At 44.6% G+C, this 23,065-nt stretch overlaps 1 protein-coding gene across 1 annotated transcript in view; it reads right to left on the minus strand.

Moving 5' to 3' along the window:
* Positions 1 to 3,972: 3,972 nt before the first annotated feature.
* The window catches only part of SLAMF1 (signaling lymphocytic activation molecule family member 1), a 49,997-nt gene continuing 30,904 nt past the window's right edge, over positions 3,973 to 23,065 (minus strand). Inside the window, exons 4-7 of the mRNA XM_004716518.2 lie at positions 17,237 to 17,335; positions 10,180 to 10,253; positions 6,207 to 6,311; positions 3,973 to 4,038 (exon numbers count right to left, since the gene is read on the minus strand). Of these exons, the coding sequence (XP_004716575.1) occupies positions 3,988 to 4,038; positions 6,207 to 6,311; positions 10,180 to 10,253; positions 17,237 to 17,335 (329 nt within the window). The 3' untranslated portion in view covers positions 3,973 to 3,987. The remainder of the gene's footprint in view (positions 4,039 to 6,206; positions 6,312 to 10,179; positions 10,254 to 17,236; positions 17,336 to 23,065) is intronic.

Below are 23,065 nucleotides of genomic sequence, written 5' to 3' on the forward strand. Positions count from 1 at the left end.
GAGCCATTTATCCCTCCGCCCTTCAATTAACCCCACATGTGTTTATTGGCCAGGTTGGCACAATTAACTAACTACCTCAAAGAGGAAGTTCCTTGACAAGATGATTGACAGAGTGGCTGCATCAATGGGCTCAGACATAGGAACAATTGTAATGATGGCGCAGGACCACACAGTGTTGTGCATAGGGTTCCTATGGATTCTAGCTGACTCAATGACACTTAACAACAACAACAACAACCATCTAAATAATCCTGTGGGGGTAATCTTGGACCTTTTGGCAAAAATTGGGTCATGCTTAAGTGAGCAAGTAGCCATTTTAAAAATAATGGATTTTTGATAGATTTCCTTGCTGGCCTGTACCAACCGCAAACTGGCTGTTCTTGGGTTAACTCTGACTCATAGTAATCCCTTGTGTTACAGAGTAGAACTGCTCCATAGAGTTAGAAATGTAATTAGTCTACTAGAAACTCACCTGGGGGCAGCTTTTGTCCAGAGCGGTCATTTCCAATCAGTGACCAATTTGTACCTCACAGAATATTTGACAATATCTAGAGACATTTTTGATCACCAGGACTGGCAACAATGGATACACTACTGACATCTAGTTAGTAGAGTCCTGGGATGCTACCAGACATCCTACATAGCACAGAACAGTCTCCCACAACAAAGAACTATCTGCCCAACACTTCAATAGTGCTGCTACTGAGACACCGCCTCTAGCTAGTCCCACCCTCGCCCCCCAACTCCCACCGGGAACTTGAGGAGATTCAGGGAAGGTGTGTTAGACTGTGGTGTGAAAGCAGTTTGTTGCCGTGGAGGGTGCCTCCTGATCTTTGGTGAAGGGAATACAAAGGTAAGCCTTGTCCACTCCCTTGGAAAAGGAAAATCTTACGGTTTGCTCATTGGACTAAAGTCAGCCCCCTTTCAGGGTGTCATGGCGAACGCTACAGAGACACAAGGTCATGAGACTAGTCAGTGTTCCTCCCTATACTTCCAAGTTATGAATCCTCTAGGAAACATAAACAGAAGTGCAACTTCTTTGGTGAATTGACTATATTTTATTTATTTCTGAAGGTTAACATACAAGATTCACGAGCAGTCCTGACTTAGACTCAGTGTTTCTCTGACAGTGACTGCACCATTTAGCCATCACACCTAAAGAGCCCTAGGACTACACCCAGTTCTATTTTAGAATGGGTCCCTTAAAACCAAGAATGGGTTTCGGTTCCTCCTGAGTTCTCCGGAATTCAGATATGTTTGGTCAAAAGAAAATAATATCAGAGAAGAAATACAGGGAAACTAGACTCTTTAGTATCAGTTTTATTTTTCAGCTGAGGAAAGGAGACGGCTCCAGCACCCCAACTATATACCATTTAGAGACAACTGGAGGATGCGAGCAGTGTGATCTGGAGAGGGTCTCTGCTTTTCCCTGTGAGCCAGGGCCTTGGGGTTCAGGACACAGTGCCACGACAGTCAATGCAGTATGGATGACACACACGCTTCTCTGAGGGCAGTTTCCTTCTCTGATGAGGCCTTGAGCCAGAGACTCAGGGAAATTTTAGGGGAAAGGTTCTTATTTCTCCCTTTGCTTTTGCCCTCCCAGGAGGTAGAATTCAGGAACCTGGGTTGAAATGAAGGAGTCAAGTGTTCATAAATGCCTGTGAGTAGCTCCCCAGTTTCTGAGACTAGACAGCGAAAGGGCCTAAGGTTACCAAAAGATGGTGTACTGGACATTTAGTCTTCACCTCCCTTCCTTTGTTTGGGGAACTCCCTCACTCATCAAAGGCAGAGCCCACTCACCACAGGGTAAGCGAGAAACATCAGTATTTAGATTCCTAACCTCCCTCGGAGGTAGACGCGAACATGTGATCTAGGAGAGCCCCGTTAGTCCCAGACTTTAAATCAGAAGCCGGAGATGTCAAGACGGAGGAGGGGCTGTGGAGACAGCATCTTGATGGTAGCCGGTGCAACAGCAACAGTAATTATTCTATTTCCAGGCCCGGTGGAGGATTGAGGCAGGGGCGTCGTGGGGTCAGCGGTCAGTGACAATGAAACTGTGGCACCCACATCATTCACCCTGCACGGGCTTTTGTGGTTTCGGGCTGTGGTCCTACCCACATTGAGTGTTCCCCTTTACTGCCCATTTCCACCACACGGTTTTGCAGAATGCCCTAACAAGTACTTGAGCCAATCAGTCAATATCTTTTCAGTAGGTTTCTGTAAGTAAAATCCTCAGTCTTTTTCTACTGCTCAGGACCCTATTATAGAAGTTGGCACCAGGAAATGCGCGTAGAACTGAATGGAGGAGGCAGGGCTAAGGACAATCAGAACCTCAGAGTTTCAGGCTAGAAACTGGTATCCTTTGTTATGCAATTGTAAAATAGTTGGTTACTTTGTAAAGTGCTTCGTAAGTTTATATAAGAACCATAAGAAAAAGAGAAGTTTAATCAAGGAACGTTGGAAACTCTCCATGAGTTTGGATCTGAGCAGATAATAGAACTTTGCCAAAGGAGGCTCTTTCGGTCAGCCTACAATCTAAGTTATTTCAAGTCCAATCATTTGAAGCTAAAACACTTTAATTTTCTACTCCACGATAAATTTAGTGTGAGGAGAGGTGTGCAGGGACTTGGCAGTACCTGCCACTGGCCTTGATGCTCAATACCACTGAAACCTGGGGTCTGAGAATGGGTTCAGAATCAAGTGACGGAGAATTTTAGCTGAGGCTCCAGGTTTGTTATCCAGGGGAGGGAACCAAGAATTAGGATTTAAAACTATGAGCAGTTGAAAGTTTGTCAGGGATCCCCCTCTGATGCATGCTGGACCTGATCTGGTTTTCAACATTTTCTGTGTTTTTGTTTGTTTTTGTTTACTCATATTAGGGTGTATCTCAGAGGTGTTATGTCATGGGAGGTCACCTTTATGAAGTTGTGTTATATGATTTTATGAGTTTCAGCATATAAAACCTAGGATTGATGAACCCATAGGGACAATATGTAGAATAAGAGTTTCAGGGGGCGGGTGGGGGGTTAAAAGGGAGCCGATGTCAAGGAGCCCAGGAAGAAAAAGAATGTTCAGAAACTGATTGTGGTAGCAATTGTACAATTTTGCTCAATGTGATTGAACTATGGAGTAGTATGATATATGTATTAACTCCCAATTAATAATAAGGTTTTATATATATATATATTTGGAAAGGAGACATTGCTCTGAGATAAGTTTTCCTGAGAATCTCAAGTTCTTTGGTAATGTGCATCCCTAAACACATACCATTTGTCTTTAAAAGGAAATAGCATTTGCTCAAAATCATACTTTTAAGAATGGCAGATGGGTGTCATTCTGTTATGCAAAGTTCAGAGACCTCTAAGTCTGTTTGTTGACTGTTTACCCACTCTTTAGCTGTTTATTGATTCTTTAGTTTTTGAGCTTTGCAAATAAAAATACTGATTCTCTTAGTTACTCTTACACACTAGCCATGGAGTGTTTTACACATAATAAGGAATTCACTTTGTTTCTCACCCAGAGAGAACAACAGGCCCAGAGCCCGAGTCAGGTCTGCATGGTGCTCGGGATCAGCTTACAGAACAACAGAATGTAAACTTTTTCAGATTCGGCAGCTGGTGGTCAAATGCCTGGGATCGTCCTCTGTGTCCTGCCTTTCTGTCTTGGGCCTTTAATCTCCAATCCCACAAAGAAGAAGAGACTCAGAAGTCTGGGCTCACTGGACTCATGTGCACCGCACTTCGTCTGGTACACCACAGGATGGAAAGCGACGGTCAGTCTGTCTCCATTCCACGTCTCGTGCCTGGAAAAGCCTCCTCTTTGTGTCCATTGCAGGTGAGTGTGGAGGAACCATCGCCAGGGCGTTGATCCGAGAAGGGTACAGATGCACCGAGTGCCAGTGGGAACTTGGGGGCCCCCGGCCCAGTTTTGTGTTTACTTCGGTTCTTCCGTCGTCCTTTAGAAAGTCCCTTCCTTGGATCTGTGGTGTCAGCTGTCCGGAAGGGTCACACTGGCATAGACTGTGATGGAGTTTGGGTCCTGATGGCCAAACAAAAGGAGTCTTAGCAGAGGGACCAGACACTGGGTCCACAGGGTACACATGGAAACTGTGGAAGAGGATCTAGAGACCCTGTAGCATGGGGACTTGCTAGGCACTGTCAAGATGGGGACATTGCTGGAGACAGCACTCCAGACTGCCCGTGCCACTCACAAGACTGACAGCTGCCTTCTAAGCACTCACATGCCACCTAGCAGAGGGGAGACTGTTCCAGTGTGATCTGAGCACTGGTACTCAGCGCCATCTCTCTCCTCCTCCTTCGAAAGCACAACGATCTGTTTGTGGTGGGCATGGGGCCCAGTGTGAAGGAGCCAAGAGGGTTTTAATGTGCTGAACTTTAGAAAGGGCTAATGAAGCCGGAAGGAGCCCTGGTGGCGTGATGGTTACTGGTTGGGCTGCTAACGGCAAGGTCAGCAGTTTGAGACCACCAGTCAGCTCCCAGGGAGAAAGATGGGGCTTTCTAGTGCCGTGAAGAGTTACAGTCTCAGAATCTCACAGGGGTAGTTCTGCCCTGTCTGTAGGGTCACTGTGAGTTAGCACCCATTGGACGGCAGTGAGTTTTTAAATTTGTTTTGTCTTGTTTGTTTGTTTTAGTGAAGTCTGAAGGGTCAGTCCCTGGGTCATGAACCATGTTAACATGTTTGGTTGCTAACTGAAAGGTTGGCAAGTTAGGTTCTCCCAGAGCCGTTTTGAGGAGAAAGGCCTGGAGATATACTTGTAGAAAGAAGTCCCTGGAAACCCCGGGAGCACAGTTCTACCCTGACACACACGGAGTCACCTGAGTCGGGTGAACTTGACCATCACTGAGCCAGGTAGGAAGGCCTGAAAGGACCAGGAGGAATTGGTGCAGGCAGGAGGGTGGGTAGGGGGATAGGGTAGAAAAAAGACTTCTCAGAGAGAGTTTTAGATCAAGAACGAGATGGGATGGGGGAATTTAGGAGGTTTTACTATAGAATGTGAAATTATCATACAGTTCTTGTTCCACACACAAACTTTAGTGGGTATCTTCAATTTTTTAAAAAGATTCTGAAGTCAGATTTATGTTTTCAGTTCCTCCTTGAAAATGACAAGGAGCCAAAAAAAAAAAAAAAAGAAAAATGAAAATGACAAGGAGCCCTGGTGGCGTGGTGGTTATGTGTTGGGCTGCGATCCACATGGTTGGCAGATCAAAACCACCAGCAGCTCTGTGGGAGAAAGACTGGGTTTATTACTCTTGGGAGCAGTTATAGTCTTTAAATGACTAGAGGGCCCCATGAGTCAGCATTCACTCAATGGCAGGGAGTTTGGGTTGGTTTTTGAAAATGACAATGGACTAAGAATCAACCTCAAGATGTCTTCTCTTTGGGCACAGTAGGAGCTTTGTGAAAGAAGGGTAGCTAGTAGGCCTTCCTGCGGCCTTTCAAGCCTGTCTTCTTCCCGAAAACACTCTATTTAATACCAAACCCAAAACCTCTGCCATCCAGTCAATTCTGACACACAGCGACCCTACAGGACAAGGTAGAACTGTTCCTGCGAGTTTCCGAAACTATCACTTTTTAATGGGCGTAGAGAGCCTCGTTTTTGTGCCCTGGAGTGGCTAGTCATTTCAAACTGCTGACCTTGTGGTTAGCAGACCAAAGTGTACCATGCTACCAGGGCTCCTTTGATGGAACACAGCCTACCCATATTAAAACGAACCATCCTAAAGTGCACATGCCAGAAGTATCAAAGCCAGGAGCCAGGATGTTAGCTCAGAAATTATTTCTGTCCATTTAGTAAGGAGGACAGATTTCTAGAAGAAGTGAAGTTAGTACACACTGGTCTTGCTGTGCCCTAGAACAGGCGAGCGGGACTCATTCTGGGTTGCATGCCACATTCTCTTCTCAGCCTCAGGCCCACGCAGAACTCCATCACAAATATTCTGATTCAGTAAGGCTGGATAGGACCTTGACCATGAGAAGTTTTGTAAGTTTTCGTAAGCACCCCTGCCCCCGTTATTTTGTTATGCAGCAGGAGGGGAGCAGTCACTAAGGACCCCCGAAGGCCCTAGCTGCCTACTGGAGGTGGCTCCCTCCTTAATGCGTTCTACACCAGCTTTCAAAGGCACCCCCCTTTCCTTTCCTCTGCCCATCCCTTCTCCCTAGAGAGGAGGCACGGAGAGCACACTCACCTGGACAGGCTCTGGAACAGGATCTGGGATAGGCTCAGCGGCAGCAACGTAAATAGTGGTACAGGGGTCATGAGCTGGCAGGAACTCAGGTGTCTTCTGAACAGCCTGTACAGGCAGCAAAGAGAGCAGAGGATTTGTTGAGCAGAGAGCTGAGAATTGTATGCAATCTTGATATTTGAATTTGATTGCTCTGGAAGCCTTTAGGTTGAAAAGCAACACTGGAATATTAGGGAAATATTTTGGTTCAATACATTGAGGATCTTCTAATAGTAAAAGAAGCTCAAATGTGGCATGGTTTTCTTGGAAAGCAGTGGATTCCTCATAAGCAGATCTATTCAGGTGTGGGCTTTAGCGTGTATGTCAATTACCTGGGAATCTTGTTAGAGATTGGGTCTATAATTGAGCCTGTACGATAATATAGACATACAGATCAGTGAAGCAGAATAGAGAACCTCAGAATAGAATCACACACGTACAGACTCTTGGTTTATGATGAAGGTGGTACTGCAATGGGGGAAGGACAATCTTCTTAGTATACAGTCTATAGGCTATCCATATGGGAAAATAGGACCATTAAACTACCCAACTACATGGACACCCTCCTTCCCCACAGAAGAATTCACTTCAGAAGAACGCACTGAAGCTACAGCTTAGGAGAGGGGTGAGTCTGATCAGAGCACACAGGAGCAAATGAAGAGGGAAGGAGTGGAGCACATCCTGGCCCACCAAGCCCTGGGAATGATATTCCTGCTCAGAGCAGCCAATGCATAGAGAGGACCATAGGGCTGGCCCCACCATGAGACACAACATCCCTCACTGACCCACAGCACTACTGGAGACAACACAGGAGACACAGTGTGGGAATTGTGCCCCATCTGACCCCACCATACGGGGCGAGACACTAAGAGTGCATGCGCAACAGAGCAGGAAGGGGAGCAGAGCAATGAAGTCCTGGGGGAATACCAAAAATAGACTTTGGGGCCAGGGTGTGGCACCCCATCAGACTCAACCGGAAAACACTCATAAAAGTCAACAAACAGACCTGGAACTATTTCTAGGGTTTTCATTCTTTCCTCTAGTTTTTGTTGTTTTGTTTTATTTTGTTGGTTCGTTTTGCTCTGTCTTGTTTTTGTGCTTATTATTGTCTCTGCATGTCTACCTAGATAAGAGAGGCGATATAAACAATCCTGAGGAGAAAACAACAGGACTGATGGTTCTGGGGGGATAGGGAGAGGGGGAGATAGGGGGAAAGAAGTGCGTGTTAACAAACCCAGGGACAAGGGAACAACAAGTAATCTAAAATCGATGGCGAGGAGGGTGTAGGAGGCCTAGTAGGGCTTGATCAAGAGCAATGTAACTGAGAGGAATTAGTGAAACCCAAATGAAGGCTGATCATGATAGTGGGACAAGAGGAAAGTAAAAGGAAATAGGGGAAAGAACTAGGAGGCAAAGGACATTTATAGAATTCTAAATACAGGCATGTACATATGTAAATGTATTTATATATAATGATAGGGAAATAGATCTATGTACATACATTTATATGTTAAGTATTAAGATACCAGACTGACATTGGGCCTCTTCAAGTACTCCCTCAATGCAAGAACACTTTGTTCTAATAATCTGTCATTCCATGAGCTCACTTTCCTGACACAATCATTGAAGACAAAACAGGTGCATAAGCAAATATGGTGAAGAAAGCTGATAGTGGCTGGCTACCAAAAGATAAAGCATCTGGGGTCTTAAAGGCTTAAAGATAAACACACAGCCTTCTAGCTGAGAAGCAACAAAGCCCACATGGAAGAAACACACCAGCCTGTGTGATCAAGAGGTGTCAATGGGATCAGGTATCAGGCATCAAAGACCCAGAACAAAAAATGATATCATTGTGAATGATGGGGAGTGCAGATTGGGGACTCAAAGCCCATCTGCGGCAACTGGACATCCCTTTACAGAAGGGTTGTGGGGAGGATATGAGCCAGTCTGGTTGCAGTGTGGAAATGATGAAACATACAACTTTCTTCTAGTTTTTAAATGCTTTCTCGCCCCTGATATCATGACCCCAATTCTACCTTACAAATCTGGCTAGACCAGAGCATGTACACTGGTACAGATATGAACTGGAAACACAGGGAATCCAGGACAGATAAACCCCTGAGAGTAGCCATACCAGGAGGGTAAGAGGAAGGTGGAAGGAGAAAGGGTAACCAATCACAATGATCTACCTATAGCTCCCTCCCAGACGGATGGACAACAGAAAAGTGAGTAAAGGGGAACATTGGTCAGTGTAAGACATTAAAAAATAATAACTTATAAATTATGAAGGGTTCATGAGGGAAGGAGAGAAAAAATGAGGAGCTGATACCAAGGACTTAAGTAGAAAAAAAAATTGACAATGATGATGGCAACATATGTACAAATGTGCTTGACTCAATGTATGTATGTATGGACTGTGATAGGAGCTGTATGAGCCCCCAATAAAAAGGAGGATGCTAAAACTTCCAAGACATACAAATAGCTGTTCAACCTCTTTAAAAATTGTGGAGGTGCAAAATAAAAGCACAATAAGATATGTTTGATAGAATGGCTGAAATTAAAAAGACTGATAATACCAGGTTTTGAGGAGAATATACAGCCATTAGAATGCTCATATATTGCTGGTGGGAAAGTAAATGAGTATATCGACTTTGAAGATAAGTTGGCTTTCTCTACTTGGTTTGAGCTATGCATACTCTGAGTCAACAATTCTATGTCTAGGTATATATTGTGGTTGTTGTTAGGTGCCATTGGGTGGGCTCTGCCTCATTGTCACCCTATAGACAACAGATAGACAGGGAAGTCACCATGGAAGAGATAAACTTGGTTATCTAAAGGTGTAAATGCATCCAAGTGGGAGGGGTGTGCTCTGGGTTCTCTTGCGTATTTTACTTGAGCTTGCTTCTCAGCAGGGACTGTAAAAAACCCACTGCCACCCAGCTGATTCTGACTCACAGTGACCCGATAGGACACAGTAGGACTGTTCCCCAGCTTCAGAGAGTATACATCTTTACGAGAGCAGGGATAGTGGCTTCCAACTGTTGATTTGTGATTAGCAGCCCACCCCTGTACGCACTCTGCTCCTAGGCCTGTTAGCTCCCTGGGCTGTGGAACAGCCACTTTCCAGGCCACGAGGAGGAGCGGAAATAAGGGCATTGTCCAGGAGTCCACCTCTTCTTTCTCAGACAGGTGCTACTGTCTTCTGAGGCAATTTCCCAAGTTATCAGTCAAGCTACCTTTTTCCTTCACACTCTCTATTCCAGGATATTCCCCCTCCCACAACTGGATTCTGTACTGCACATTACTTAGATTGTTGCATAGCTGAAAAACTGCATCTTGGTATGGAACCACTGGTTTTAAGCCTCTCTCTTTGATTTCTTGACTAGCTTCTCTTCCTGCCTTCGTTTGCTCTGTCCTTTTCTGTTTGTCTCTTGGCCCCTCCACCACTGTTTCACTTGTTCCAGCTCCAGTCTACATACCAGTCAATCACTCTCTAGCCAGATTCTCAGGAGCCCCTTCCCTTGTCTCTTTAGCACCTTGCAAGCCCCTAAACAAGGGTCAAGTCAAACATGCCACTCCTTTCCAAACCTTCCCTGCTCTCTGCAAGCCTAGAGAAAGATGAGTTTGGTTTAGAGCTATAGACTCCTAGAATGTCAAAGATGGTAGAAATCTGACACATATGTGTTAATAACTTGTTTTTTCCAATAAAGCAAGATTATCTAGTGTTTTCCATTATTTCAAATAATAAATAGTCCCAGCTGACACTGAAGCTTAGTCATCTTTTGGATAGTTTTTGTTCCTGATTTCTGTTTCCCTATTTTCATCTGCTCCAAACCCCACGTAGGACCATGGGTGTCAGCTGTGTGAAGGGGATTGGCTAGGAATCCTATGGGGGGCATGACAGGCCCTGCCCAGACAAAGAACGGTAGAGACTTACACCTGAGTTCTGGACTTGGGCGTAGATCGTCAGGCTTTTTGCTTCCACAGCCGGCTGGGCAAGACCTGCTTTACCTAGAGGAGGGCAGAGGAGTAGTTATTTCTTCTTGATTCTTAGCTTGAGCTCTCACCTCAGGCCTAGTCAGTCTCCACTCTCCGCTGCACATCCGTCTCCCCCAAGAGCACCAGCTTTGGGCTCACGCACACAGAACATCAAGTTCCAACGCCCGTGTACCTGTGCCACATGATGTTCAGTTTGTTGCTTGATTCCTCTGAACTTGTTTCACTATCTGTGAAAGGACATGAAAACCTGTCCTGTAGGACTGTTGCGGTGATTGAAGTAGACATGCCTTGCAATGAGCTAAGATCAGTTGCTGGAACATAGTAAATGTCAGAAAATGTTGGTATGTGCGGGGTGTTACTCTCACTCGCATCACGTGAGTTTATATTGGTTGATAAAGATATCTGTACATCATTCTAAGTTACCTGATTGCAGGGACACTATGTCTCTTTTGTGTTCTCCACTAATAACCCATTGCGCCGCCTACCGCTTTCTTGCTGTCCGTTTCTAGGGGGCTTATTGGGTGGCAAGGATGTAGGAGGAATGACCCAAGTGAGACGATTTGGAAGATTAAGCCACAGTTGCACTCTAATGCTCACTATTGAGAAATTGTACCCAACCCAAGATCTCTGGAAATTAGAGAACATTTCAGAACATTTAAATGTTTAAACTGGTCTTTAAAAGTTCTTATTAAATTATAGGATATAGGGGGTTTGAATGGAGAGAAAATGTTTTGAGAAACGATGTACGGATGCGCTTTGCACAATTGATGTGTGTGTGGATTGGGATAACAGTTGTATGAGCCCCTAATAAAATGTTAAAAAAAAAAAAGAAAAAAAAAGAAAAAAAATTATAGGATATATTCACATTACACGAGGGCTCTATGCTAGGTGAGATAACGCAATCACAAAAGGACAGGTATTGTATGACCTTACCTATAAAAAGACAGGAACAAGCAAAGGTATAGAGTCCGAAGTTTATTAGTGGGTACGAGGGGCAGGAGGAAATGGTAAGGGAGCTATTGTTGAGGGAGTATTGAGTCTGTTGACAGTGATAGAAAAATCACATCGATTAAGCATTGTCGAGTTGGACACCAAATTCACGTACATGGAAGTTGTACACTTCTGAAAGCTTGAATAGGGAGAAGCAGCGGGATAAGCGTGTTATGACGACAGAGAGAGGCTGCTGAGGCTGCTCCTATACAACTAAACACTTCGTGGGGTTCGACTCCTTGGTTCGGAGGTTCAGGGTCCTAGTTTCATGGGACATACCAGTTATCTGGTCTAATAATATCTTTAGTGCTTCTGCCCTACCTCCTAGTTTATTGTGTAGTGCCTAGTGCCTCAATGTCTGGCAAGTGGCCATCCAAGCCACAAGTGGTCTTCATTTGCCTGAAGCAACTGTGGAAGAGGAGAGGAATTGGAGGAGGATATGGAATGTGTGACTAACTGCCTCAAGGAGCAACTGCCTTCCCTGCAGGGAGACCACAAGAACTGGATGGGGTCTGACTACCACTAATGAACATTTTGGTCTAAGATTCTATAGCAGGATTCTGATTGAAAGGGAGGAAATGCAGAACAGAATTCCCAATTCTATGGGTCCAACATTTCTGGAGCCATGGAGGCTGGACGAACCCCTGAGATAATCTTTAAATCTCAAATATCCTCTGAAGACTTCTTAAAACAAACAATAGCAAAGACGGTCTGCCTTAAGAATTATACTCTTTGAAGATCAATTTATATGGGGTCAAATCGACAGCTTACCTCATTGCCATCGGGTCAATTCTGACTCCTAATGACCCAATAAGACAGAACAGAACCGCCCCTGTGGGTTTCCAAGACTGTAACTCTTTATGGGAGTTAAGAAGTCTCATCTCTCCCCAGGGTTTGAATTGCAGACCTTGTGATTAGCTGTCCACTGGGTCCCCCACCATGCCATCAGGGCATATTTGAAAAGATTAGCTCGGGTTAATGCAGAGGAATAACTCTGAGAGGGAGGATGAGATGGCTGTAAAACTTGAAGAATTCAATTAATGTCATTGAACTGTACATATAGAAACTGCTGAATGGCTGTATGATTTGTTGTATGTATTTTCAATAACAAAATAGAATAGATTATAAATATGATATATTCTCATTACAAAAATTAGAATTGTACAAAAGTGTATAAGGTGAAACATCTACATAACCCCCCCTTCCCTCTCACATTAACCAACCCAAATTCACTCAAAGAAATAATTGTTTCACTTAGAATGTGTTGAGAACACCTTACCATGCGCTACTGTAGTGGATCTATCTCATTCTCTATAGTGCTGCACGCTATCTTTAGCATATACCAAGCAGCCGTGAGAAGAACGATGGGAATGTACGAGAATGAAGCAGAGAGAACTGTGAGGAGACTGTTGGGAAGTTCAGACCTGGGCAATGGACACCTGATACCCAGATGAAGTCCCAGTCTTTCCTGCAGACGTGCTGTATGGATAATTGGTGTGCTTAATTTATCCTCTGAGAGAACAGCACCTCAAAAATAAAACCCAACCCAACCCAAGGCCACTGAGTGATTTCTCATTCACGTTGACCCTATGGGACTGAGTGCAAATGCCCCAAAGGGCTCCCAAGGCTGTAATCTTTGCAGACAGATGGACACACTGGCTCTAACCAAGAGCGCCAGCACAGCAGTGCTTGTGAGGATGGGGCAGGACCAGGCACTGGTTTGCGCTATTGTACATCGGGCCACTATGTGATGGAAGCAACTCAATTGCCACATTTTGCCTGCTGTTGAGCTGCTAATGGGCTTGAGTGGCTGACCTTTTTGTTAGCAGTTGAGCATTTAACTACTATGCCACCAGGGCTCCTTGAATAGCACCTAAGAAAGGCATGTTTTACTTGGATGGGAGGTCGTGTGTGTATGTGGGGAAGGGGCGGGATGTGTTCCTGCATGAGGCTATGAATCCCAGGGTCCAATGATGGGGAGCCACTGAGGAAGCTAAAATAATTCAAGAAATGGGATTATTTCTGGTTGTATGAGAGGTGAGCATGGGTGGTTGCATTTTCACCTTTGTGTTCAGGCTTGATCCTGGCTGAGGAATAAGTGTGTGTGGATGTGGTTAGGATGGAGGGCCGAGGCACAGGTGATCAGAGCCTTTCGAAGTAATAAAGGGGCTGTAAGCAGAGTTTTCACAATAAACCCTTAGCTTCATGTCCTCGAGTATTTGCTAAATCACAACCACCTGTCCACCACTCTCCTTACTGCTGTCCACTCACCCCCACTACCATCGAGTCAATTTGGACTGATCATGACTGTGATAGTCAGATAATTGTATGTCAACTTGAAGATGTATCAAAGTGTAGGTGTGGAACCCAGCCCGTCCATCATTTTATACCCTCATGAGGGTTCCTTGGTCACCTTGGGGCCTCTGGGAATTGCCCTCTCTCTCTTTGTCACATTGTCTTCTTGCCTGCTGGAACTCTGGCACTGCCCCTGAGAGCTGCAGGAAGCCTGCCTTGTTTTCACCGACCTTGGATCCACATGACTCTGCACCCACCGGCCTGTGATCTTCCTGCAGTCTGCATCATTTATGGGGCCACGTGAACTTGGAGGGACTTCTGGACTAATGTTGGACTTTTGGACTTGAGTTGGACTGGGCTGGGATGCTTTCTTAATATATAATTACTTTTTAATATATAATATATATAAAATATATAATTATATAATTACTCTTTCTTATACATAGATGAGTGTCACTGGATTGAATTCCTCAGTCAGCCTGGCCTAACACAGTGATCCTACTGGACAGACTCAAACTACTCTATCAGATCTTGGAGACTGTAAATATTTATGGAAGCAGATTCAAACCAGCTAATGGGTTTGAACTGCCAACCAATACTTCACCTGGTGTACCATCAGGACTCTCTAGATGCTGTTACGTATACAAATAGAGTAGAGATCTGACCCCAGTTTTCAAGGACTTTCAGTCATGTGGGTCAGCTCAGGCTAAAACTCATCATTGGGAAGATAAGCAGAAATGATTACATAAATGGAAAAAGTGAGGGTAACCGTTGTCCCTCAAAAAGACCAGTGCATTGAGATAATTTAGTTTCATATGTTTTTCTCCAGAGCAAAAACAGATTTTCAGGAGCCAAGTCAACTGTGCCCAAAGTCAGGGAGGACTTACGGAGAAACCACATCCATTGATATGGAATCAATCCCACCCCAAAGCGATGGAGTGGATCTGCTCCGTAGAATTTCTAAGATTGAAATCTTTAAAATAGTAGACTGTCACAAATTTCTCCCACCAATGGCTGGTAGGTTTGAAAGGCCAACCCTCTGAGTTCAATAAAAAAGACCTTGAACTTAGAACAAGAGTCTCTGTATGAACAAAGCATGTCTTCCCAGTGGACCTCATCTCTCGTTATAACTGAGAGGAGATATAGAAAAGGGTGTCCTTTTCAAGCGTCACCTGAAGCATACGTTTTTCTAAGACAGTCATGACTTTGAGTGCTTTGACTCTGCTGTTTTAGGTCGTTTCCAGAAGGATTCCTAGAAGCACAGTTGTTAAAGGTCAGCAGTTGTTCTATCATAGGAAGACATAGAAGTCTGCCTCTGTAAAGATGACAGCTCTGGAAACCCTACGGGAAATTTTTCCTCGACTCCATGGAGTTGCCGTGAATCAGAATCATTGGGTGGCAATAGGGTTGATTTTTAGTTTTATACTGCTGCCAGGTGCTTCCAGTGCTTCTCTCTGCTGGCTATAGAATATAAACATTGATGTCTTAACTCGCTTACATGAAGGTATATCTATCTGTCAGTCTGTCTATCCTTTACAGATTGATCAATCATCTATATCTATCTCCCATATATCAATTTATCAATCTATCATGTATCATCTATAGATAAGTCAATCAATCAATCAATCATCTATTTATGGTAGTGACTTTGCTCAGTGATTTCTTTGTGTGTCTCATTGATCCTTACACCAATTTCAGGAAGTGCATACTATTATAACCATTGAGGAAACTGAGACGTTAAGATATTTGTCTGACCACACAGCTTGTCAGTGAACCTAAGTTTATCTAATATCAAAGTTCTTGCTAATAATGTACTCTCCTGGACATAAAATAGCCAGAGTTCATTTGAAAACCTTTAGAGTCAGACCACGTTGTTTAGATAACCAGAGAATCTCTTCAGCAAAATCTTTGAAGAATGTAATGGCTAAGAATAGATTTTGTCACAGGTTTGAGGCAGGACTTGGCATATTCCTGGTTTTCACCGAAAAAAGTGATGCCTGGAGACAAGGATGGGCAGGTATATGTTTTCTGGGTTGGTGGTAGGGAGTTGGGGTGGGGTGGGGAGCAAGGATCTCTTCAGAGTACAGACATATGATGACCAGATTGTTGAGAGGAGTGTAGGTTAGGGTACTGGCTTCTTCTCTAGCTCGGTTAATATGGGTGAGAGCTCTGGAATCTAGGTTTCTCATCTTAAGGATCTCAATGTTTCCTTAAAACCCGCCAAATGTAGTTGCCCTGCCCCATCTCTTTAGACTCTTATCATAATTTCAATATGAATCATCTCCCTTCAACTCCTCCCTAGCCGGCTCTGAGATGGAGGAAATGAGACCAAGCAAGCCACTGCGCCATGGTCTTCCTAATGTAAGCAAAACCAGCATCAAAGTGCTGAAGGAATGACTCTTCTGAGAAGGTTTCATGTGAAGAACGCTTATCTGTTTAAGAACGAAGGCAGTCATCAGCTTGGTGGTGGGACCGTTGTGTCCTTGTCCAGAAAAGCCCAGCCAGGGCATGTGATCACTGCAATCTGAGCTATTGGAAAATGGGCAGTTTGGGGGAGAGATCAGGTGCTCATCCCTCTAGAGTCTTAAATCTAAGGGACCAGTCAGGCCTTTTTATTCTGGGTGCTGAGATTTTTATGCTCCTTGTTTGGCATTAATAACCTGGTCGATCACACCTGTTTCCAAGGAGAGTCAGAATTTGTCTTAAAGTCTTAGTAAAAACGTGTTTTTTCTGTGTCTTCTGATGACCCACGAGCCTTCTCAGGGAAAGAGCACTGAGTGTTAGAGACTAGTAACAATTCTGGTGCCTCCCCAACCCCAAATGAGCTGGGTGACCTTGCATGTGCCTCTGTTACCCCAATTGGCAACCCACATGGAAACAACTACCCTGCTTCTCTAAGAGTGAGGTTGTAAGGAGAAGAAATTATAGAATGGTTTCGATCACTAGTTGAAATCATCTTATTGTAAAATCCTATTATTACTGTGTAAATATAGGTTCACTTGAATGAGGTTCAAGAATTCGCTGAATTCTGCTCCCTAGAGAATATTGTTATGCCCCTTCTCTGGACCTCTTTATCGCTGTGTACATGCTTTTACTGCAATGCCGGTTGCTGTTATGTCCTGGTAAGTAGGTTCTGACTCATAGTGACCCTATATGACAGAGCAGAACTTCCCCCATCGGATCGAAAGGCTCTACTCTTTGTGGGAAAGGGTTGCCTGGTCTTTCTCCTGTGGAGCTGTTGGGTGGATTCAACCTGCTAACCTTCCAATTAGTAGTTGAGCTCTTAACCATTGTGTTACCAGGGCACCTTTCACTGCAGGGCTAGCCATATTACATTGAAATTACTGTATATACTCGTGTATAAACCAAGTTTTCAGCACATTTTTAATGCAGTTTTTGTGGTAAAGTTGGATGCCTCGGCTGATATTTGGGTTGGCTTATACTCGAGTATTTACAGTATTAGTGCATGTGTCTGCCTCTCACAATGGACACCTGTGGCTTCTTTCTCTTTTTATCCTTACAGCTTAGTACAGGTGATCAAGACATGTTGAATGACACCGAATCAGGCCAGGTCCCAGGGTATGTTTATTTAATGCTCTTGTGAAGATGTTCCCTGTGTCAAAGTGGTGAGAGCAAGGCTATGCTATGTGGGGAGAGCTCTCTGCTTCTCACAGAGAGCCTGATAAGAATCTCTATTGCCAGACACGTACCTCTTCTTCTCACCAGTTGTATTATCACATAGATAATCATGGCAACAACGATGGCACCTATGGACAGGCATACAATCCATGCTGCCCATGGATTTGGTTCTGAAAAACAAAGTCAAAGGCAATCTCAAATACTGTGAGTTTAAAGGCCTCCCACACAACAGTGAGGAGACAGAGTCCCATGGTTGCTTTCTACATTCTCTCCCAGGGAGACAGACATTCCTTCTCACAGTTTCAGAAATCCGTTTAAACTGCTGATGTTTCCCAAATCTGTTTTATTATCTTACTTTCATTCATCATACTTGACTTTCTTATTCCCAATTTCCAGAATAAATTTTCTGTTCAGGTGATGTATTTTTATCTTAACTACCACAGGTCTAAAATGTAACTTACTGTCATCTCTCCTAAGTCAACCTCTCTGCTCAGTCTATTTTAAAATCGCTAATGTTTCATAGTTTGGTAAAAAAGGAACATGACAGCTGTCCCCACATCCCAAACCATTCTCAAGAGACCCTGGGAGGAAGAAAGAGCTATTTTACTTAGAAAAATAAATAAACACAAGAGTGCTATTGTTGTCTTTCCATGCAAATAGCTGCATTAAATCCACCAGACCTGAACTGAATGAAAAGCAGATAGAGTTTCCCCTTAACCAGCCCGATGGTAGCAGAGTGGGTTATGTGTTGGGCTGCCAACCACAAGGCTAACGGTTCAAACCTCTAGCCACTCTGTAGGAGAAGGACCAGGCTTGCTGCTCCCGTAAAGATTTTGAACTTTGGGAGCCCTAGGAAGTCATTCTACTCTGGCCCATAGGGTTGCTGTGAGGTGAAACCCACTCCTTTCCAGTGGGCGACCCAGTCATTTGGTGGGCGTTAAAGAGGCTATAGCTAGAAGGACAATATTAGTAATTCACTTCACTACAGTGTCTCACTGAGGTTCAGAGGACACAATGGTACCTTCCCTGTCTTTCTTTGCCAAAGACTCAGCAGAATGAAGGGAGTTCCTTGGTAGCAATTGACTATTAGCCAAAAGGTTGGTAGTTTAAACCCACGGAGAGTCCTGGTGGCTTAGTGGTGTTGGACTGCTAACCATAAGGTCAGCTGTTTGGAACCACCACCTTGCTCTGCAGGAGAAAAATGAGGCTTTCTACTCTTGTGAAAAGTTACTCTCTGAGAGACCCATGGGGGCAGTTCTACCCTGTCCTATGGGGTCATGATGAGTAGGAATTGACTTGATAGCTGTGAACTTGGTTTTTGGTTTGGGGAGAAGCACCTCAGAAGAATGGGCTGGGAATCTAGGCCCAAAGTTCAAAGCCTTGAAAACCCTACAGAGTAGTTGCATTTGCATCCACGAGGTCAACATGCATCAGAATGACTCAATGGCAACGAACAAAAACAATAGGAGGAGGATGAAAACAGTCCACTCCCCTTGCTCCATGACATATGATTAGCTCCTACTAGCTCCCCAAGGTCTGAAAGTCCATCTATTCATAGTCCTGAAAGATGCATTCATATCCCACACTCTATTTTTCCTCATAGTCTTTGGATATTAGGAATGTAGGCATTAAAAAATAACTATAGTTCTTAAGTTAACATTGATTTAAGTTAAGAAAATTAAGACTGAGAGAGCAAGCGTACGTCTGGCTTCAGAGAATGTTCCTGGCAGAGCTGGGGTGAGAACAAGGATGGCAGATTGTCTATGTTTTAGCTTCTTGGGATGGGTTCTGCAGAAAGAAAGCAACAGTAGGCTGAGAGTAATTCCTGAGAGATCACTTGAGTCAAAAGTCCTCTTAGCAGCCAACCTACCTGCACTGCTGTGAATTACTTAGTAGGACCCTTCTAGTTATAGTTTTTGTAGTGCCCACCAAAAGTCTGGATAGGATTACACAAATGTGAAGTGCTTGTGACCCACCAAGAGGATTGGATAGCTTGCTGACCACGTAAATAGAGTGCATGGCACCCATGTTAGGGTAGAGCCATGCAAATAAGGTATATGGACCATCCCATGAGGACTGGTCAGTTTTACCATCCCACTATGCTTAAAAGGAACCATCCCAGAAGTGGAAAGGGAGATCTTGCTATCTTCAAGAAGAGCCAAGGGTGGAGTATCTCCTTTGGATTCCCTGCACGGAACCTCCTTCATCCAGGAGATAGAGCTGTTACACCTAAGATGGCAAGTGACAGTGAGGAGCAGTGGCAGAGAAATGGTGGCAGTAGAGGTAGCAGAGGCAACTGAACAAAGACCATGAGATCACAGCTGGGACTGTCCCAGCTGGTGGAGCAAGAAAGCTGAATGCTTTCAGGTAGGAGCTTTCTGGAAGAGGGGAGGGCCTCTGGGCAGTTAAACTGGGGGAGCTCGGTTTGTCAACCCACAGAGCTATAGCCGAGTGCCTTTGTAAGCCTAGGAGTACTGGCAGAGTGGAGTTCCTAGGGGTGTTCACTGAAAGAAAAGAGCTTTGTAACACTTGCCCGTGCAGGACGGAGGCTAAGGGGTTGTGGGGCCTGGGTGTGCCTGTGGGTATGGCTATGAAGAAGCGGTCCTGAATGAAGAACCACCAATGTTGCATTTAATAGTTTAAGGAGCCTGCTATGCCCCAGGGCTCCTTAAATCAAGTCTATAACAACCAAACTATAACTTTAAGCGTATTCCACCTGAATTTAGAGACCATCCCAAGAGTAGATTTGATGTTTTGAACACTCATGCCTGACGATCAGACAAGTTTGGGGCAACATCGGTGACATCATGTACGAAGAAACAGAAAGGTCACTAAAAAGACAGACAGATCCACAATATCTGGTGGCCATTGTATCCGCCAGATAAGATATCAGACATCAGGAGAGGCAGAGAGGACCCCAGTGGGTGTCAGAAGACACTCTGACACTTGCTTGCGAATGCAGCTAAGTGGAAGGAGGCAGGGAGGAAGCAAAGAGCTGGACAGGAGCTCTCCAGGGCAGCTAGAGAAAGAAAGCATTCGAACGAAGCAGGTAACCCCGGGTGCTGGAACAGCACAAGAGAAGCACATGCTAGGGCTGGGGCTGGGGGTGTGTAAACAAAAGACTGAAGAAAAAGTCAAGCCTTGTAATATCCCTCAAGGCAAAATTATGTGGGCAAAATATTGAAAAATGCAGGAAACATTCAAACAGCGATTCTCAACCTGTGGGTCACGACCCCTTTGGGGGTCGAATGACCCTTTCACAGGGGTCACCCGATTCATAACAGTAGCAAAATGACAGTTATGAAGTAGCAACGAAAGGAAAGTAATGTTATGGTGGGGGGTCATCACAACATGAGGAACTGTATTAAAGGGTCACAGAATTAGGAAGGTGGAGAACCTCTGCATTACAAGAAGACGGAAGGAATACAGAGTCACTGCACCAACCAATTGGTTGCTAATCAAGCAGTCCGGGAATTAGCATTTTATGCACGAGGTCTTTGTGAGTCAAAGGCTGACTGGATGACATTTAGCAATAAGAACAACAGGACTAGATAGAATTATTGCCCAGATTACACGTTTCTTAAAGATGGGCCTCTACTTTACTTACACCCACCATTCCACCATATACTGTATCAGACACTCAGTATGCCCTGGATGAACTAAAATAAAACTAGAAGCCATAAGGAATGAAGATGTGAGAAGACTTCCCTGTACCTTTCTGACATGATTCACCTGAGTGCTAAATAGAAGGCACTGGAAGGAATATAAAGTCACCTTCTGAACGACCTGCATGCAGGGGTAGCAGGGAGGGAGCAGTTCCCTACTGCACGTGTTTTATAATAATAAAGTGGGCCTGGGGGAAAGTGTGCATCTGTCTTTTCATAAGCTGTGTTCCTATTTTCAAACCACCATTTTCTGTCCTCGAAACTACAGCTGTCCCTCTTTTTGCTTAGTCATGTAGCTGGGCCTCGAGTGAAGCTGGAAAACCAGGCCTGGCTATTCTGTGGATCCCATTCACCTTTAGTCACAAAGAAACACTGTATGAACATTCTTAAATTGGGGGGTTGAGACTTTCCCCAGGGGAATCCTCTTAGAGGCTGCTGAGTAGGCTGGTTGTGAACAGTGTCATTTATAAAGCGTATTTTGCATGAATTTCCACTCTATGACCGTTGGGTCTATTGCCTGTGGATTACATATGATAACTTGGCACGTAGCCATACTTCCAAAGGAAATGTCTGACTTTTTTTTCTTTCTTTTTTTTGGTCTCTGTGAAGTCTGTTGCCACAGAAACACAAAAGCTTTTCTTTCTTCTCAAATCCCAAACCAATTCTTTAAGGGAGATAAAAAAGAAAATAAAAGAAACACAAGTCTGACCTGTTCGTGCAATGGCTCTGAGAGCACCGGATATCTTTCCTGCCTTTCATGTGCTCTGTCAGCCAGAGGATGTACATGAACTTGAAGAAGCCAATCATCATTAAGAGATACTTTCTTGGTCAAACGGCCCAAGCTGGCAGCTTAGTCACATGCACCTTGCTTTGTCTCTAGAGCAAAGAACTAAGCATCCAAGTGAAACAGATACAGATGACACTCTGAGAATGCAGAACAACAAACAGAAGGATGAAGCATTAGATCCACATCAAACTGAAGGAGAGACTGAATGAAAACGATAAACGTGGTGACATTGAACTGCAGGAGCCTGGGCAGCCAGCCTAGGACAGTGCGGCCCTCTTGAAATAAAGTAAGCAGTGCCCTCCAATGAGAAGCACAGAAAGACACTTCAAGGAATCCCCAAGAGAAGACAGGGGTAATGTGTAGATAAGTCCACAGTGAAGCAAAGTGAGCTCAATGCAAACCCAAGGAGGGAATGCCCAGGAAGGCAGTCCATAGGGATCCATAGGGATCCAGGTGACCATATAGCAGGGAAGGAGCCAGAAAATAAGGACAAAATAACTCATCAGCAGTGATCCTTGAGCATGCAGGTGACTAGTGCTGGTTGAGCAGAGACTCTTTGGCATAGTAGCTAGATCTCTCCCAACCTACTTGACTCTGGCCACACCTCTTATCTCATATCTGGTCACTAACTGCCTTGTGGGAAGTGCTCTAGTGTCCACACCGGAGTTGGGGAAATCACACTCCCCTCTCTCCCAACCTTCTTGCAGACTAGCAGTGTGCCCCACTGCCTGGTAATTGATAGCATGTCTTCTTGGCACCAAATCATTGATAGAGGCATGAGATCAATCCCTTGCCTCACCACCTCGGTCCCACTTTCCCAGCAACCAAAGTGTGAGTTTCCTTGCTACGTATCTAGTGACTGGTGACCCATATATCCTCACTGACTGCCCAGAAACTAGTATTGTGCACACACACGGCACCAACCCAGAGAGAATGCTCCCTGTATCCAGGGACCAGCTGGACAGGTACATCACGTTCACCAGCAATGCCAGTCACATCCTGAGAGGCACCATCTACGCCTCTGCCAAACAATGAGCAGGACATGCTATTGCTGTCACCCAAAGTCCACAGAGCTGTAATGTCATATATTCCAACTCAAATTGTTCTTGCTGGCCATCTGCACAAGCAGATGCTCGGAACCCCCCCCCCCCCCGATATCCCATCATCTTCGGAGACACCAATCTGTGCAGGCACAGTAGATCTTCCTCACGTGTTTATGTAGCACTTCCTCATAGCATCAGCTGTGCAGACCTCTTGTCCTGAGCCTCAGAGAACATTTGAATTGCTAGGACCAACCCAGAAGGATGTCACAGTCCCATACATGCCCTAACCATTCAACATGTATCACCCAGTATCAGGGGAAGAAAATCTGCTCTCCTATCTTGACTCAATCCAGAAAGCGAAAACATAGGAGTTTAACCACAGAAGACATGCATGAGGTGAGATCG

Source organism: Echinops telfairi, unplaced genomic scaffold, assembly GCF_000313985.2.
Source record: "Echinops telfairi isolate 266 unplaced genomic scaffold, ASM31398v2 ScPeMD7_7425;HRSCAF=8463, whole genome shotgun sequence".
NCBI classification, from domain to species: domain Eukaryota; kingdom Metazoa; phylum Chordata; class Mammalia; order Afrosoricida; family Tenrecidae; genus Echinops; species Echinops telfairi.